Genomic DNA, 18,609 nt, shown 5'->3' with positions numbered 1-18,609 from the left:
AAAGGGGGGCAACAACAACTGTCAGAGGCAGCAGGTCTTGTTGGGGAGGAAACTCTGAAGAGCTGCCTGGCAGACAGGTAGGAGCAGGCCAAAAAGCAGCCTAGCTTGACGCCAGATACTGCCTGAGTGCCCCTTCTGCCCCCACTCAGTGTCTGGAAAATCAACAGCTCAGCCTCCAGTGAACCTTCTTTAAGAAGCAAATTCAGTTCCCTTTAGAGGTGGGATTTTCCAGCAAGGCTGCAGACAAAGGGGATTGTTGCTGCCATGTTATGAAAACACTCCAAACGAATGAAGCCCCAGGGACTTGGCAGTTCTTAAGTCTTCTCCTTTTCTGTGAGGGCCCATGGGCCCAACAATGGGACAGGAAGTCATAAGCAACAGGCACCCGAGGGCACTTGTCAGTGGCTGGGCCAGGATCCTGTCCTGCTTCCAGCCCCTGTTATCTGGTACTGCCACTTCCTTCTTCTGCCCCCAATCCCTGGGCCATTCCTTTCTGGATGCTGGAAGGATGCCCACCCTCAGATGCCCCGCCCCCCACACTCCCCACCGCCCAAGGATTAGCAAATTCAAGTCTGTTGGGGAAGAGGCTCCCAGTAGTCATGCTGGGGAGAGGAGATGCTGAGACACCCGGCTTCCAGCATCTTGCCTTCTCTCTCCTGGGAGGCAGGAGGGATAGATCACCCTGGCCCATATGAATTCACTGTGTTATTATAATCGAACCTCTCTGCTGGGCTCAGATCTGCCTCTTCCTACCCATGACCTTGGGTGCCCCCTGCCCTCTCTCAAAGCCTCAGTCTACTCATCTGTAAATAAAGGTAGTAGCTCCCTCCAAGAGCTAATATGAGGATCTGTTAGACAGCTGGGTATTTAAAGTGCTTTATAAACTGTGACGCTTTGTCTAGATGCTTCTAGCCCATGTAAAAATAAACCAGATCATATCACTCCCAAGCTTAACACTTGGCAATGATAGTTCATCGTGCGTAACCCAACCAGCAAGGGGCCTGGGGCATAGCACACTTGACTGATTTCTTGGTCTCTGCACCAATAGGTGGATGAAATCCAGTTTTTAGAGTTCTTTAAAATCCTTGGGTGGTGGATTGTGATAAAAATAAAGTTTGTATGTGTGACGGTCCAAAATAGTCCTCTCTGAATCAGTCCTTGTGACATCTGGTGCACCTCATCTTCTGGCTGACTATTGTCAGGGCTGAGTTAAGAGGGAATTAAGGGCAGGGACTGAAGAAGGTATATGAGTAGATATAATATTTAAATTCACCATCGTTTTTGGATTATTGATGTAGTAAACAAGATTTAGTTATTCTAGTGCTTCCACAGGTCTGTGAAAACTAATTATACTGATAATAGCAGCTTCCATGTGTGAAGAGTTTACTCTGTGCTAAGTCCTTTAAATGTATTACTTCAGAAATTAAATCACTTGCCCAAAGTACAGAACTGGTAAATAACGAAGCAGAGATCCCATAGGATGGTCTTTGACTCCAAAGAGTCAAACCTTTAGGCTCTACCCCTTATTTCACCAACTGAAAAAATATTTCACTGCCTCCTATGTGCTAGGGACTGTTCTATGTGCCGAGGACACTGTGAACCAGGCCCCCCCATGGCACATTCTAGAGGGGTGACAAGTAAGTAAACAGCTATGTGAGCAAGGTAAGTTCAGAAAGAGGAAAGTCCCTGGCTGCTGTGGCTCAGCGGATTGAGCATCGGCCTGCGAGCCAAGTGTCGCTGGTTCGATTCCCAGTCAGGGCACATGACTAGGTTGCACATCAGGTCCCCAGTTGGGGGCGCGAGTGAGAGGCAACCACACAGTGATGTTTCTCTCCCTCTCTTTCTCCTTTCCCCTCTCTCTAAACATAAATAAATAAATAAACAAACAAACAAATAAATTATTAAAAAAAAAAAAAAAAGAAAGAGGAAAGTGCTCTGAACTAAAAAACAATTGATGGTAACGGAGAGTGCCTGGCGGTGGGAGGGGCAGCTTCCTGGGTGCACTGCTGAGCACAGACAAGTCCCTGCGGGGTTACGGATGCACCGTCTGGGGAGCACATGGAAACAAGCACTTCATTCACCCCATAGCTATTCTTACGTCTTTTACTTCCATTTTGGGTAAACAGATGGAAATTTAGCAGACAAAAAGGAGGAGAGGAAAAGGGAGAAAAAAAGCTTAATGTTGCAAATCTTCTTGAAATGGTATTTAAGGGAACCACAAGTCAGTAGCATAAAGACACCACTGCTATCATCTCTATTATCTGATAAGAAAACATTTTCGCAAGCTGAGCAAAAGATTAATGAGCCCACTTCTTCAGACCGAGCCCACAGCCTATCTGTGGGCACTTCCTATTTGTGTAAAGTGCTCATCTGAGGGAAACATCCCCCCCGTCACCCCCACCCCCGCATCTGAAAGGGAACAAAGAGGCGCCTCTCTCCTCACTGTGTACCCTATTTGTGTGGGGGACATTTCCCCAGATCTTGGTGAACCCCCAGGAAGTAGGCACTGCTCAGATCTTCACTTTATACAGGAGGAAACTGAGGCTCAGAAGGGATAAGGAGACTTGGCCCAGTCACAAGAGGGGCCGGGTTGGACCCTCACCCAGGGTGCCTCAGAGGATGCAAGAAACATTTGCTTAGATGAGCAACAATTAGTGATGTTTTTTAAAAAACACCTAATTTTTGTGTTTTTAAGTAGTAGATCCATTTCTGTGATGAAATGTGCACTTTGAAAGAACAAGAGTCCTTCTGTGACTTTGGCTGCCCATGCCGTCTGGCCTGTCCCAATCTCTGGTGGCTGTCTCTTCAGGCCCAGTTAAAATCCCAGTCTGTCCTGATGCCACCCTAACTACTCCAGCCTTTCCAGACATTCTCTTGAATGAGATGGTGGCGAAGGTGATGACCGATTCCTACTGTGGGCCAGGCACTATTCTAAGAGCTTTACGTCTATTAACTCGACCCTGCAATACCCCTAGGAGGTCACACTGTTATCCCCCTGCTAGGAAGAACAGACAGAGGCAGAGGTCAAATGACGCATCCAAGGCCACCCAGCTCTAAGAGGCTAGGATTGAATCCAGGCCTACTGCAGGGTCTGAGGGCCCACCTAAGACATTATCATGCAACTCAGCTTCCTCTGCACCGTCTGTTGGTTTGTCCTCATTTTTTTCTCCTCTCTTGCTTTTTGCTCCCTCATTAGGCTGGAGACCCAATCCTATTAGCTCACTCTTCATAATCCTTATAACCCTCCCCCACTGATTCACAGAAGTAGCAGGAGACATGAGTTAATAAGTAAAGCACTTAAGATGGTTTCTGTCTGTGAGGCTACCTATAATTAGTAGTGGTGTTTGTAAGTAGCTGCATCATTAATTATTGTTAGCAGTAGTGGTTATATTAGTAATATCAATAGTAGTATTAGTAATTGTATTAGCAATACCATCACCAATCCAGGTAACACTCGAGGCCACATTTTAAGAAATGTGCATGACATCAGAGAAGAAAGACTATTCTGGATGTCAAGCATGTCATCTAAACATGTTTATGACCACTGTAATCATGAGGAAGAGGAGGATGGCAGCCGGCGTGTAATCAGTACTTTTCCTGGGCCAGGCACTAAGCTAAGTGCTTTACTGTATTATCTCATTTAACCCTAGTGGCCATCTTACTATCTTCACCATTTTACCCAGGAGGAAACTGAGGCCAAGAAGATGAGCTGACCTGTCCTATCGCTAGAAGGTAACAGAGATAACACCCCAGGATGACCCTTTGGCAGTACCTGAAGCCACAGGTGTGGAGAGGATGGGACCTTGGGGCTGATACCTTTGCTGACTCCAGCTATTGCAAGTTCTGTTCACATACTTGCTGGAAACTTCTTGGCCAGCTTGACATGGAACAGGGCAGCCGAGAGCTGGGCCAGACACAAAGTATCTTCTGCCAGGATCTCACCGGGACAAGGGCATCAACCTTTGAGCAGTAGCCCCAGAAACGTGCGCAAAAATAGCTTTATGGGACCTGGGGGCTAGGATTAGTATTGAGTCTGCATTTGGGCCCTGCGTGCCCCCTGAATCTGCCTGGTGGCGCAGGACAACACACCGGTCAGCTCCAGGCTGGGGTGTCTGCACGTGGAGACAGGGCAGGGGAGTCCTGGTAGGGGAACCCTTGCTCACAGCAACGAGGCAAGCAGTGTGGGAGGGCTTCCTGGAACCTTCTGCTCCCCTCAATCTCAGAGGGGTTCATGCACTGAGAGAGGATGTCGTGTGGGGAGAGGAGCAGATAGGGACCAGCCACTCACGGAAAGCATCGAGCTGGACCACTGGGGCAGAACCCTCCAGGCCGCAAGCTCAGCCTTGTCCTTATGTTGGTTCCGGTCAGCTCCCTCTGTAGCTTCACCTGAACTATGTTTCCTGTTCCCTGGCTCTGCCACACCGGTGCTTGCTTTCTCTCCTAATACAAATGATCACGTCCACAATCACAGTAGCTAATGCTTTGCATATGTCCCAGGTACTGTTCTAAAAGTGCTACATATATTTACTTACAGGTGGTTGCAAGGCCTAAATATGAGTTGTCTAGAGAATGTGAGCTTTGGCGAGCCTGACTGGTCGAAGGTTCCCAGGTCAGAAAGAGACAAGTTAGATCTCAAACACACGTCCTCGACTAGCAGTTCCCACTTAGGTAGAACTCCGGTTGGCTAAGAAATCACGACACCAGAAGTTTCTAGGCTTCATCCCAACTCTGCCTGGTTGGGCCCCCAGGCTCCTCCTGGCTTTGTGTCCTGAATGCCAACAGCCCCAAGCCTTTTTGAGTGTGTCGCCCTTCACCAAGGGGCACCGTGCAGGCCTGGGGAGGGCGGTGCAAGGGGTGGGGACCTGAGGACTAAGCAAGTGGACTGGTTTGTAGTCAGGTGGCCCACTGTCATTCCCAGTGTTTCCTGATATTCCTCAAGGGTCTGGCTCCTCCGCTCCTGCCGCAGCCAGTGCGTGGGTGAGCCTGGGCCCTAGCACCTGAGGCTCGGAAGCAGAGACTCGGTCCACCTCCTGTCTCCCTCGGCCCTCCCTGCACCTCTTAACTGTGTCTGCCCCCCTCCGTGAGCTCTGCTTGAGTACATTTCTTTCAGCACTTAACCTGCCGCTCCTGCATGCCCACGCAGGCTTTCTCCTACTCCCCAGATTCCTCACTCCAGGATGACAATGACTGAGGAGGTATCCTCCACCCAGGATGCTACTCCAGCTCCCCACCCCTCAGCTAGCAGGCACAACCAGCAAGGGCAGCAGTCAGCCAGTTGGATGTCCATTCTCTTCCAGGCCTGGGGGAAAGGGGCTCCTCCCTCCATGGGTAACCCCAGACCTCCAACAGCAAGTTCTTTCCCTTTCCAAGCTCGGTCTCGGGTGAGGACACGCCCTGCAGGGCAGCAGTTGTGACTCACCCTGTGTCTGAGACCCTGCCTTGTGCCTCGCTGGTGCCTGGGATGCAAAGCTGCCCAAGGAAAGGCACCCTGGGAGGGTGTAGGGAGGTTCCAGCTGCGAGGCTCTCCCTGGGTGGCCAGGGAGGTGTTCTGGGAGAGGAGAGGCAGGTGGGGCTAGAATGGCCCTGGAGGAGGTGGCCCCAAAGGCTGGGACACACCCAGGTCGCCTTAAAGCTTTAAGACGAGGTCACAGCAGCTGGGTGGGTGAGCTGTAGCCTGGGATGGGAAAGGCATACCAGAGAACCAGAGAGACCTGGTTCAAATCCCTGCCTTCTTAAGGTACATAAACGTCTAATCACGGTGTTGTACACCTGAAGCTAACATAATATCATATGTCAACTGTAATTGAAAAAAAAAAAAGGCCGTCAGAGTGGTGGTGCCGTGGGGGACGTGCGGTGCAGCCTGCCATCACATGTGAGCTCAGTGGCCTCCCCGGGACCTGTCCTGTCAGAGTTGGTCCAAGCACAGCAGGGTCCATTTCCGAAGCCAGGAATCAGGCCACCAGCAGGCTGTCGGGCTGCCTGTAGGCCCAGGTGTCCTTAGGGTGTCTGTCTGTTAGAGCCCAAATATGAAATTTGGGGAGTCTTTTTTTCTAATGGCGGTTCCAATTTCCCATGTGTCTGATACCCATTGGAAATGACTCATGGGAAGATGCCTTTGCTACCCATTTCTTTGTGCCCCAGACAGTGTGGTTTTTATTTTCATTTTATTTGTTTATTTTTGAAAGGTTGCTTACTTCTGACTGAGACTCATTCTTTTTTTTAAAGATTGTTATTTATTTATTTTTAGAGAGAGGGAGAAAAACATCAACGTGTGGTTGCCTCTTGTGCACCCCCAGCTGGGGACCTGGCCCGCAACCCAGGCATGTGCCCAGACTGGGAATCAAACCAGCGACCCTTTGGTTCACAGGCCAGCACTCAATCCACTGAGCCACACCAGCCAGGGCGATAGTATGGTTTTTAAATAATGAGATATCGAAATACATACGTGTGCGTTACCATTCAAGCTCAGCTACTACAGACAAGCAACTCAGGTCCTACAGAAAGCCTGATGCTATGTTCTAGAGCACCAGGGACTGGGAACCCTCCAGGGAGGAAAGCCAGAGGGCAGCCACAAAGACATCAGGAGGTTTTGGGGTACAGTGCCAACATAAGAGGACCACCTGGCCTGCCTCATGGCCAACAGCCACGGTTACAACCAGATGGCCAAGCCCAGGGCAGCAGGTCCAAGGAAGGCTCTTTGTCCTCTTCTCCTGGCCCCCTTTGCTTGGGTGACCAGGCCCAGTCTAGAGCCCTCAGGGACCGCATCAAACAATAAGCAAGCCACCTCGTCTTCCCCACCCCAAATGTTTTCCTTGCTCTTTCCCCTTTGCCGCCAACTCCAGCAACCACAGCAATTTCTTCACAAAGTAGAAACAGCTGGGGCTTAGAGCCCCTGCTCTGGTTTCACCTCTCTGCTAGATGCTTCCTTCAGAAAACCCAGAGTGACCAGCCTCAGTGCTGTAAATATTACCCAAGTCCCAGAGGAATAAGACAATGATGATCTAATAATGATACCACTAATACTAACCGTGGTGGCAGCATTTACTGGGAATCTACTACCTGTGTACTGGGCCACCGCTGCTTTGTACCTCTCATAATGACAGACAGTCCGTGCAGCGGTTATGAGCGGGGCCTATGTGGCCTTGGCAAGTTATTGAATTTCTGCCTCCGCTTCCTCATCTGTAAAATGGGGCTGTGAAGAGCGCCTGTTTCTTGGAAGCGTGTGCATTAGATGCATTAACAGGTGTCAAGTGCTCAGCACAGTGCCTATCACATCGTAAGTGCTCAGCAAATGTTGACTACCACCATTTAATCCTTACAGCTGCTTCGTTACCACTCCCATGTGTACCGCCAAGGAGATGGAGGCTCAGGGAGGTTGGAATCTTGCACGAAGAGCTCAAGGCTCACAAATGCCAGAGTCGCTGTTTGTGCCCAGGGCACCCGACTCTTCCTTCCCAGCTCCCAGGCTGACATATGTCTGCAGGACACCCAATGTGTTCACGATGGCTGTTTTTAGGAACTGGGCTGCTGGAATCTATTTTTGTGCCTTGGTTTTCTGCAACCATGGAGGCACCGGAGAAGTGGGCCTGGCTGTGGAGCAGGCACGAGGACCATGAAGTTGCTGAGACTCAATGGCATCCAAAGACAGTGGGCAGCTGGGGGAGGGGGACAGGGAAGGCGTCTGCACTTTCTGTACCAAATCCCAGATCATCTCCTTCCACGACGGGCACAGAGCTCTGCGGTCCCTCCCCGTCCCCTGGGCCCTGCTGGTGGTGGGGTGTATGCAGATGGGGCTCCTCAACCGAAGGCGAGCCTTTCCCGCTTCTGGGACCTATAGCACACAATTCCCCAGCCCATGGACAGTCCCTGCCTGGGTGGCTAAGTGGTGGCCTCCTGGTGACACTCAGGCCAGCCTATATGGTGTTTTGGAAAAATTATAAAAAACTCATCCTCTCTAGGCAGAAAAAATGTAAAAGGTGGCTCTCTGAGACCCATTAGAAAAGGCACCTGTCTGTAGGTGGACATGGCCCCACGTGTGTCCTCCACTCACCCCCTCACTGGGGCCCCTTGGGTAGTGCACCACCTGTATGCACACCTGTTCTGGGTGGCCCTGCCTCAGGCCGGGAAGGACTGTAAGCCTGTAGAGAAAACACGAGACTAGGAGCCAGCAGGCCTGGATCCTGGGGCTGTTCCACCACTAACCTACAGGAGAGTGAAGAGCCAGAGCCACGATGTCCCACCTGTAAAACAAGTGGACGGGGCAAAAATGTGCCTAACATCCCCGACGGTGACATCGCTGTCATCAAAGGAGGGGACAGCTACCACTGTCCTAAGTGCTTTCTCTCAGAGCATCAGCTCACTAGATTCACACCACCACCCTTCCAGGTGGGTGTGAATACCTCATTTTATAAAAGAGTTTCTCAAGTGCCCGGGGAGAGAGCACTCGAGCTGGTAAACCCGAGACAGAGGCCGAATCCCGTGTCCTGGGGCTGACCGACTCCCTGCTACGCCAGCGCAGGTGAAACAATTCCCCAGCCCATGGGGAATTGCTGGTCAGCCTTCTGCACCTGCATCCCCAGCCCAGCCTGCACCAGCTGCCTCCTTATAGGCAGGAAGGCCAGCACCGGGGAACTTTTCTCACCCTGTTCATCAGTCAGTCAATCAACACACACCAGATGGCCTGCCCCACTGGGTGTGCAGCCCGAGGAAGATCCCTACCGCTCATTGTTCAGGGCCATTCTCGGGGGGTCCAGGTTGGGGTTCTCCATGGACTCCATCTGTGGACACCGCAGGAAGTAGTAGAGTGTGTGGAGGGCGTCAGGGGACCAGGTGATGGGCTGAGGCGGCTGGCGGGCCTGACGGGCGGGGCTGGAGCCGGGACACAGCGGGTGGCGCCCCTGCATGTGGTGCATGGCTCGGGAAACCAGGTCACCTGGAGGGGACGGCAGAAGGAAGGGAGAGAAAAAAGGAGAAAACAGTCTGAGTTCACAGCCCACATTCTTCCAAGGATAGCCGTGGCTAAAGCCTTGGCTTCGTGATCCCTGCTTGCCCCGGAGCCAGCAGACGGAAGTGGGAGCTGTCACCTAGAACATGACAGCTTTATGGTTTCCCTTTCGCTTCCAGCCTCGCCTGAATAGCTGAATGAAGCACCTGGAAGGCCCGTCTCCTGCAGAACTAGGCTACTGTGGTTTCCTTTTCGACATCCCTACTCTCTCCACCCCTGCGGGCCTCTCCCTGGGCCTCCTCTCCCCGCCTCTAACAACCAGCCTGGGCTGAGTGGTGATGCCCCACCCTGGCTGCCTTGCGCAAAGGCCCAGGTGCTTCAGCAGCGAGACTACCTGAATCCCCATCACGTCAAGGAAAAGTACCACCAATGACATCCACTGAACGCTACATGCTGGGTGTTCATTTCCTAGAAATAGGATTTAATTTGATCCTTAAAATACTAGGAGCCAGGTATTATCCCCGTTTTATAGATGAAATTGAGGCTTATCCGGTAAACAAATACTGACCCCACACGTTTCCCTGGTCACAGGGCGGCTGCGGTGCACACAGGTTGAGTTCACTAGTCACTGTCAGGTGGCTGGTAAGTGGTAGAGTCTACATTGGAATCCAGGCCTGGTTGAGGCCAATGTCTATGAACTCAGCTGTGACCTGGGCTGTGGCTTGCACCACTGAAGTCTGTGGGGTCCTCGGGGCCCCATATCCTGTGTTGTGTTTCTGCCCAAGTCTTTTCAATATCCACCCCCACCCAGCCTGGGCAGGAAGTGTCCCATGATTGTGTGAGGCCACAATGCTGAGAAAGGACGGGTGAAGCAGCCCTGGGCACCTGCAGGCCCCTCTGTTCTGGGAAAAGCGGCGCCTGTCCATCCCCCTCAGGCCTGGGAACTCAGGGGGCCTTCCCTGTGGGCCAGTCTCCCCCCATCTGGGCATGGCTGACCCCCAGGGAGGAGAAATAAGCAGGCTTTAATTTGGCCAGTAAAGTGCCATTCGATGTATGGCAGAACCAATCCATTCATTTATTCAGTTTACCTGCCCACTATAGCTTCTGTGAGTCTGGTACTCATTCCACTGGGTCCCCAGCACCTTGTACCAGATCGACTGCTCAACAGGTGCTCAGCAAACATTTAGAGAATGAAGAAGCAGCCTTCCACCTTCATTTCATTTTAATATGCAGCATCTGGTGGGGCTTGATTTGAGCTCATTAGCTGCCCAGTTCTCCCAGGACAGCCACAGTGATGGTGCTTGGCTTCCAAGTCGGGACAGTGACACCCCTAGAATTGGAGAGCTCCACTGGGAAAGAGCCCGCTGAGCCCCCAGCCACAGGTCCTCACTCCTCTCTATGTGCCGACTGTCCACGCCTGCAGGTGTGGCCTGGCTGCCTGGGTGCATCCTGGCAAATCCCAGGGCCAAGGGGGTTGAGGGCAGTGAGTTACTGACAACTGGCTTTCATCCCCAAGACTCTGATTTAATTGGTCTAGGGCAGGACCTGGCCGTCTGTACTTTGTTAAAGTTTCATTGGTGAATCTAACGTCCAGCCAGGTCTGAGAATCACCAGGTAGATGGATAAGAGCATAGATCCCAGGGTGAGATACTCTGCTACTTCCCACCCATGGGCCTTCTGTAAGTTACTGACCAGAGCCTTGGCTTCTCATCCGTAAAGTGGAAATAATCATATCTAACCTAAAAAAATGTGAGGAGTCCAATAAATAATAAACATGAAGCACTCAGCATCATGCTCGGCACACAGTAAGTACTCGAGAGAGATTAACTATAACATCATTATGATTACTGTCCTATTATTGTTATTACTCTGTCCTATGGGCCACCTCCTGTGCTGCCCTTCCTTCCAGGACCGCTGTGTGCAATCAGGCGCTGCCTCCGTTTCCCAGGACAGGAGTCCCAGCCTTGCCCTTGGGCTCCTGGGTGGCAGAAACTGGCATCAACAGCATTACCCACCCTGCACGCCCGCCCCCCAGCCAGTCCGCCTCGGCACAGCTAGCTGCACCGCTGAGTTGGCTGCACTAAGTTGAAACCTGGCTCCTGCTTCTCCAGATCTAAATGTCATCACTTTAGGCAGGACTGTAGGACGGAGGGGAGGAGAAGACGAAGAGCCTGCGATTGCATCAAAGAGAAATCTGTTGAAATATCGTTTCCAAGGCAGACAAAGTAGAAGTCATCATCATTAATAATGTTTATGATTGTTTTATTGTTATTGGTGTGGAACCCTTTGTAGCACATCTCCAGCCAGAATGCGGGCAAAAAAAAAAATCCAGAAAGAAATGGAGGCGCTTCCTATGGGCTCCCTAATGGGGAGCCAGGATCAGAGAGGCCTCCAGAAGGTTCAGGAAAACATGGAGGCAGCAGAATGGCAGCTGGAGACGGGGGTCCCCAGACTCTGGGCTCTGAGCCCAGCTGCGAGCCGTCAGTCTCTCTCAAAGACAGAGGCCTGCGGACAACCCTGATCAGGCACCTTAAACACACTGCTCTCTGCAGCCTTCGTTTACGGCCAAAGAAAGCCGCTCGTTTTGGCTGTTCTCCCAGAGTGATTTCCCTCCCGGCCACCTTGGATTTTCTAGGCTTTGCAATAGACATGAAAAGATAGACAAAATCTCATTCAGTCTTTACAACCACCCCTTAAGGGAGGTATTTCCATTTTACAGACGAGGGAACGGGCTCACAGAAGTCAATGATTTGTCCCAGTTGCACAATTAGGAAGTGAACCAGCCTGGACTTGAACTGGGGACTCTGTGTGTCCCAAACACTTGCTCTGGGCTGTTGCACCATTTCTACTTAAAGTGTGGTCTGCAAACAGGCACATGTCTGCGAATGGTTTGTTACTGGATTACAGGTTAATTCTAGAAATTAAAAAACTCCCACAGCAATGTCTATTTAATCTAAAAATAAAAAAACTGACCTGCATTTTACATGTCTTCTATTTCACTTTTCTAGACACTTATTTTTATGGTGCTTTATTAAAGTTCCAGTCTGCATCAGAGTGTGGGGGCAGGGTGGATAAAAGCCCAGCCACCACCACATTTGAGAAGCCGTGACCCAGCCTGGGCTGCGCTCTGACGTTAGCGCAGGTGGGCGCTCAGAGCTGCTTCTGGAAAATTCTTGCTCTTGGGAATCACTTGATCCTAAGCTGGAGGAAGCCTCAGTCTGAAGCCCAGAAACCCACAAGCATGAAAAACAAGTCCTCGCTGCTTGTTAATCACAAGAGCCTTGATCAGAGGTGCTACAGGTTTCACTCTGCTCTGTCCAACCCTCATTATGTGCCATCAAATAAAACCAGCAGAGAGTCTGGAATTGAGTGCTTTCTTCGAAATGAGGCCTGTACCACCTGGCTGCCTTTAAAAAGAAGGGTTTTTGTTCTGTTCATTTCTTATCCCCTCCCATTTACATTTGCTTGGGTAGAGAGGAACAGAGAATAATTCAAGTGCCTAGGCTCCCTGTGCAGCAGGACCTGATGCAAGAAAGAAACTTCTTGACCTACCTGGCAGGCTGGTCTTGGCAAGGTGCAGGGAGTTAATGCATGTTAAACCCGGGGTAAAGTTTTAGGTACAAGGTGCTGGGTGCCAAGTATCACTAACCTCATTAAGTTCTTTAGTCTTGGAGAAAAAAATTGCAATATCTGCCTCCACCTTGTCTCCTCCCTTCGCCGTGGGTGAGCAAAAAACCCTGGTTTCAGAGCAGGGGAGCTTGGACAACTTGTGCAAGACACAGTCTCTTTGGTGGTCAGTGAAAAGATGCTACAGGGCTGCTTCTTTCCTTTGCCCCGAGGAGTAGTTGGGCCAGGGTGTGGACCGATCCTCTGAGGGTTTTAGGAGGCACACTGGATGACAGAGAACTCACTTCTTCCAACTAACACACACACGTGTACACAAACACATGGTATCTGGTACTGTTCTAATCACAAGGGATACAGGACAGCAGAGGACGAAACAGAGAGTCAATTCTCATGAAGCTGACAAGTCTAATCAGATGAGAGAGATGACAAACTATTTACATGTGACTATTTGATAAATGTCAATGGGTGATCAGTGCTTTGAAAGAAACCAAAGTCATAGGAGAAGAGAGAAAGGAATGAGATTAGGGTGCTCATCCATGCAGGGCGCTCAGAGAAGGCCTGTCTCATAAGGTGTCATTGGGGCAGGGACTTGAAGAAAGTGGAAGTCCAATACTCTTGAGTATTTGTGGGGAAAGGTCACAGGTGCAGGGACCAGCTAGTGCAAAGGCCCTTGGGTGGGAGGTAGTTGGTCAGGAGGCTGGGATGTCTGAAGCACAGTTACAAGGTGATAAAGCCAGGTCATATAGTCAACCTAGGCTATGGTGAGGATATTGGACTTCACTGAGTGAGCTGGAAAGCCATAGCGGGGATGGAGGGGACATTGAGCAGATGAGTGACATCATCCAATTTGTGTTTTAAATGTCCCTGGTTTAGGCTGAGTTGGTAGCTGTGGAGGTGGTGAAAGGGGCAAGCTAAAATTTGAGATAGTTATAGGAGGTAAAACCAATAGGACTTTGTCTCTGGGCTGAATGGGAAGAACAAGCCTTCTCCGGAGGGAAGTATCTGAATTCTCCCCTTGGCCTGGCTGTGGACTGTAAGAGACACAGAGGCTGCTGTGGGAAAAGACAAAGGATCAGAGCCCAGTCTCAACGTCCGCTACTCTGAATGCTGGTGGCAGGGCTGCTGGGCACATCTAGGAAGCTCACAGTCCCATGTGAAAAAGAGCTCTACTCACACCAGGCACACCGGGAGGCAAGCCTGCACTCTGATTCTTTTTCCTGTCTGATGGGGAAAATCAGTTTGCTTCTTTAAATCTTGGTTTCCTTTTCAGGACATACCTTGCTGAGTTTCTCAGAGCAATAAATGAGATCATATAAGTAAGGTGCTTCACATGGTGCCTTGCAAACAGTAGGTACTCAATGTTCAAAATGTGAAATAAACACAAGGTGCTTTCCAACAGTCTAAGGGCATCCTTCACTGCTCTCGGGGCAGGAGAGCTTACCAAACACAGGCCGTGCTTGGCCATGAACACACCCCGCTGTCCAGGAGATATCTGTCGGGGTTGGAGGTCGAGCCACACTCTGAGCCCACTTCCTGCAGTGTTCCTCAAGAGGTAGGGGACACACTCTGAGCCCACTTCCTGCAGTGTCCCTCAAGAGGTAGGGGACCCACGCCGCCATCCTGTAATCCCCTGGGAGACAGAGAGCCGGAAGTCCAGCTTTCTCTCCCAGCCCCAATACTGATCTGCTCTGAGACCTTGACCCAGGCACCTTAGCTTCTCATCCTGGGAAGGGGAGGAAGAACAAAGGGTGGAAGGAAGAAAGCTGTCCTCAAGAAAAAGAAAGGTTTGTCATTCACTGTTCAGGGGCCAGAAAGCTCACAGAAGTGAACGACTAGAAAAGGCTGGAGCAGAGTGAAACTCCAACTGCTTCCATCCCGTGAGCTGCGACCCCTGGATGCGTTGCTGCCCTCCACTGGGTGGCCTCATGACACAGTGAGGGAGAACTAAGGAGAAAGACTGTGCAGTTTGATTTTTCAAATAACTGGGGTAATAAGAGGGAGAGATCAGGAGATGCCTGGGATTTCTTGCTTCCTAACAGACTCTGTGAAGCAGCTGTCAGTGGTAATGACCCAGACCAACGCGTTTCCAGCTGCATTGCAGAGCCCTCAGGTCCCAGGACATGCCCTCCTTCAGCTAGAGCAGCTCTGCTTCCATTTTCCTTTTTCTACATTGAGGCTTCAGGAGCGCTTTCTTTCAAAGAAGAATACTGGCTATAAATTCACAATTTTGGGGCCAGACAGGTAAAATAAATGAATGAAACAGGCCAGCTATAAGGCAACAAGGTATGTGACAATGCAGGGGACACATGTTGTCTGCTTAGCTGCTACACAGCCCCTCCCCCATGGCTTCCATGCAGGAAATGGACACAGTGTCACCAGATCACCTGATTTTTCAAGGGAAACCAGAAATCTAGACTTGTGTGTGCGATTAAGTCCACATGCCGGCCAAACCACACAGGTCGGTGGGCCACCAGTTTGCAACATCTGGCCTAGAAGGCTCAAGCTTTCAGGGAAGGCAGGAAGTGTGAAGGTGGAGGAGGCTGGAATCCAGAGGATGACCTCTTCCTCGCTGCTCCCCTCCCCCACCCACAAGAGACCACTAGTCATGGATGTCACTCACTCAGCTCGGAGATGCTCCCCACGCATGTGGCCAGGAGGGACTGCTCCAGGGTCCGGAGCTCCAGCTGAGCATAGGCGTCGGCCCGCTCATCCTGGCCCAGCGACCCGCCGTTGTAGGGACTGAAGTACGCCGGGAGGGAGAGGACACCTGTGGGGAGACAAGGCCGAGAGGTCACCTCAGGAAGGAGGCCAAGCTCTTGGTAGAGCAAGGTCAGTGGGCAAATGTCAAGGCTCCACCTGAGGACGGACGACATCTCACCGGGGACAGTGCTGCGGGGGCCAGAATGAGGAGTGGCCCACTTGTACACGTGGCATTAAGCCCCATGGAGATGGTCCTTCCTTGGAGCTGCACAAGGAACTGGCCTACTGAGGCTTGTGGGCTAGACAAGAATTCATTCCCTCCTTTGCTTCTTCATTCACCGAATACTTACTGTCTCCCTCAGCCCCGGCACCATGCAACACTCAGGGTGCTGAGGTGACAAAGACACCTGGCTCTGTCTTCACAGAGGTCAGGGGACGCCGGTGTCAGATGTAAACCTCCACCTGACAGCCCAAAGGACAGTATCACCCCCAGATCTCTCACTTCCTATGCTGCCCCCTTCCTTCAAGCCACAAGAGGGACGGGGAGAAACCCCAGAGAAAGAGATGCTGCCTCCTCCCCTCCAAGAAGGGGACATGTCCCAGCCACTGGCCAAGTCCAATTAGTGTTTTTCATTAGCACTTTAGTGACAGAGGAACAGAGCTGTCAGCATCAATTCCACAAGGTGACAGCTTGTAAATTTCTCCAACTCACTGTGTGGCTTCTTAGAAAGCACCAGAAAAGCAAAATCAGACCAGCTTAAAATTACATGTTGGTTCTTAAGAGCATGTGGTCATGGAGATTCCCAACTTTGGGTAACTGCTGTTTCTTGATCAATGCCTCTTTGTCCACCCACCTTGACCTTTTTTTTTTTTCCCCCCCTAAGGAAAATACCCACAGGAATTGAGTCAGTGCGTTTTGAGGAAAATCTCTTAAACTGCCTTGAGATAACTAGAGGCCCCTGGGATATGGCCAAATGTGGGTGAGAATCCCTTATCCTAAACACAGAACTGTCACAAGGATGACGACAGCCTAGGGTATGTAGGCGAGCGGTTCAGACGGGGCCTCGGAGCCGGGACATCTGGGCTTCAGATTCTGGCTGTCACTTAAATCAGCGGTGTGATCCTGGGCAAGTTACTGCATTTCTTTGTGCCTCTGATGCCTCACCAATGAACTAGAGATAAGGGAAGTACTTGGCTTGTAGTGAAGCCCTGAAGATGAACTGAGCTGCTGGATGTCAATGTGTGGACTGGCGTGTGGCTCCGAGGAAGTGCTCTGTCGGGAGCTGTGGTTCTTATTTTTACTGTGTGCTGGGAATGTAGGTTTATTTATATGATCTCATTTTTCTTTCAACCAGGTAGGTTCTGTTGTCTCCATTTTAGATACTGGGAGACTTGAAAAAACTTGTTAAGAAGTAGCAGAGCTAGGATTAAAACCTAGGTCTGATGAACTCTAGACTGTGCACACTTAACCCTCTGAAAGCACAGATCCAATGAACAGACCACCAAGCTCACCTACGGCTGTCCCGACTTGGTGGCCTGTGCATGTGACAACACAGCTGCATTATTCCTGCCTGTTTTACGCACAGAGCCTCCGGGCGGAGCTGTGAGTGTTTCTCTTTTTGGGGGCAAAAACACATGGCCTTCCTCCTCCTGCCCAGATCCTGACCACTCTGTAGGTTCAGCTGATGGTCAGCCCTGCCCTCCTAGCCTGCCCTTCCCTTGACCCAGCCTCCCTGCCCTCCTTGTTGCCTCCCTGCAGCCAGGCATTGCATTGGTGTGGCTGAGGCCTGCCACCCACTTCCCCGACCCCATCCTCCTTTGCCCCTTTTGATGGCAGTGGCCCCTCCTATTACATCTGGCTCACTGATTTGGCAAAGCACTGCATGGAAGCACTTCCTCAAAGCTGTTTACAGTGGGAGAAGGAGGAGGAGGAGGCAGGCCTGACTGGATTCCCCTGCTCTATTCCCCAAAGCACCAACTCTCCCTGACAGCTGAGTACCCATTAGGAAAAGCTGGGGACATTAAAAGAAGCCAAATAAGGGAGAACATCATGTCACACACACACACTACAAGCTGAAGCCCACAGACAGCCCCAACTCCTGGGAGAGTTTCTACGCAGCTGCAGGTCTCAGTGCAGGCCTGGCTCCTCCTCTCTTCTCCGTTATTAATCTATAGAAACAACACTGGGGACATGTGGATCAAATTTACAGTGCTTAGGGGGCAAGGCAATAGGAAATTTAGCTGATTTGTCAAAGGATTCCCAGAGAGCAATATTATGTCAATGGATCCAGTAACAGGAGCTGGCAGCTCCATTAGTAATAGTTCCCACGTTCCCAGTCATCACCCACCCAAAGGTACCTTCACTTAATACTGTGGCAAAAGTAATCATTAACCTATTATTAATAATAGTACTTGATAGCAATACAGCTTTTGCATAGTACCTTTTTGTCTTTTAAGAGGCTTTTTATATGGAGTAATGTATTCTTCCAGTGAGAGAGGTAGGGTAGTCACCATGATTAATAGCCAGATCATCAATAATGCTATTTATTATTGAGGGCTATTTGTGAGGTACCCATTCATGCCCATTGTACAGATGAGAAATCTAAGGCCCCCAAATTAAGTGACTTGCCTTAGGTTATTAATGGTCAGAAACTGACCTGGGGCTCAAATTTCAACCTCTGGATTTCAGAAACAAAATGACATTCTAATGCTGGCCACCTGATCCTTTAGTTAAACTGCACTGGGATATTTGCAAGAAGAGGGTTTCTTTGGGGGCCTGTAGTTTGATAGAAAGAAATTCAAAGTAAGACCCAGAAATAGGACTTTCCTTTTAATGGGTCCCCTGGCACCTCCTGCTGAGATCCCAGGAGGTCTCCGCTGACACCCTACAGATGGAAGGCTGTGTCTTCTTAGTTCCCTCCAATCTTTCCAGAATGCAGTTCTACAGCTTGTCTTCCAAATCTGCCCCTTAAGGAAGCATTTTCTATGTCAATCAAAATTCTCCTCTCTCCCACATTAGCCCGTTTCTCAGACGTTCTCAGTGGAGATGGAAATACTGACTTTAAATTCTCTCAGCACCCTGGGGCCTTCTTTGACTTGCACGATTTCCCAGCTTTATGATATGGATGGAGGGCAAGGTCACTCTGTAAAAAGAGATTTCAAGAAGAAAAAAAAAAAAAAAAAAAAGAAGAAGAAGGAGGAAAGGAAAGGAAAGGAAAAAAGGGGCACTTTTTTTCTATTGAGTAAAATCCTTAGGAAAAATTGCTTATTTTAGTCATGATGGAAAAGAAGCCATGCTGGGAATGTTTCCCTTGATCCCTTTATGAGTTACAAAGGAC

General features: G+C 50.4%; 1 protein-coding gene across 2 annotated transcripts in view; it reads right to left on the bottom strand.

Annotated features, from left to right (window-relative positions):
* The window catches only part of ABTB2 (ankyrin repeat and BTB domain containing 2), a 172,340-nt gene that overhangs the window by 27,169 nt on the left and 126,562 nt on the right, over positions 1–18,609 (bottom strand). For both annotated transcript variants that reach the window (XM_090262785.1, XM_090262779.1), the window contains exons 2-3: positions 15,192–15,338; positions 8,719–8,932 (exon numbers count right to left, since the gene is read on the bottom strand). In XM_090262785.1, coding sequence (XP_090118911.1) covers positions 8,719–8,932; positions 15,192–15,338 — 361 coding nt within the window. The remainder of the gene's footprint in view (positions 1–8,718; positions 8,933–15,191; positions 15,339–18,609) is intronic.

Source organism: Furipterus horrens, unplaced genomic scaffold (genome assembly GCF_987537825.1).
Source record: "Furipterus horrens unplaced genomic scaffold, mFurHor1.1.pri manual_scaffold_2, whole genome shotgun sequence".
In the NCBI taxonomy this organism is placed as follows: Eukaryota; Metazoa; Chordata; class Mammalia; order Chiroptera; family Furipteridae; genus Furipterus; species Furipterus horrens.
Note: the sequence above shows the minus strand (reverse complement) of the source record. Positions and strands in the feature narration are given on the sequence as shown.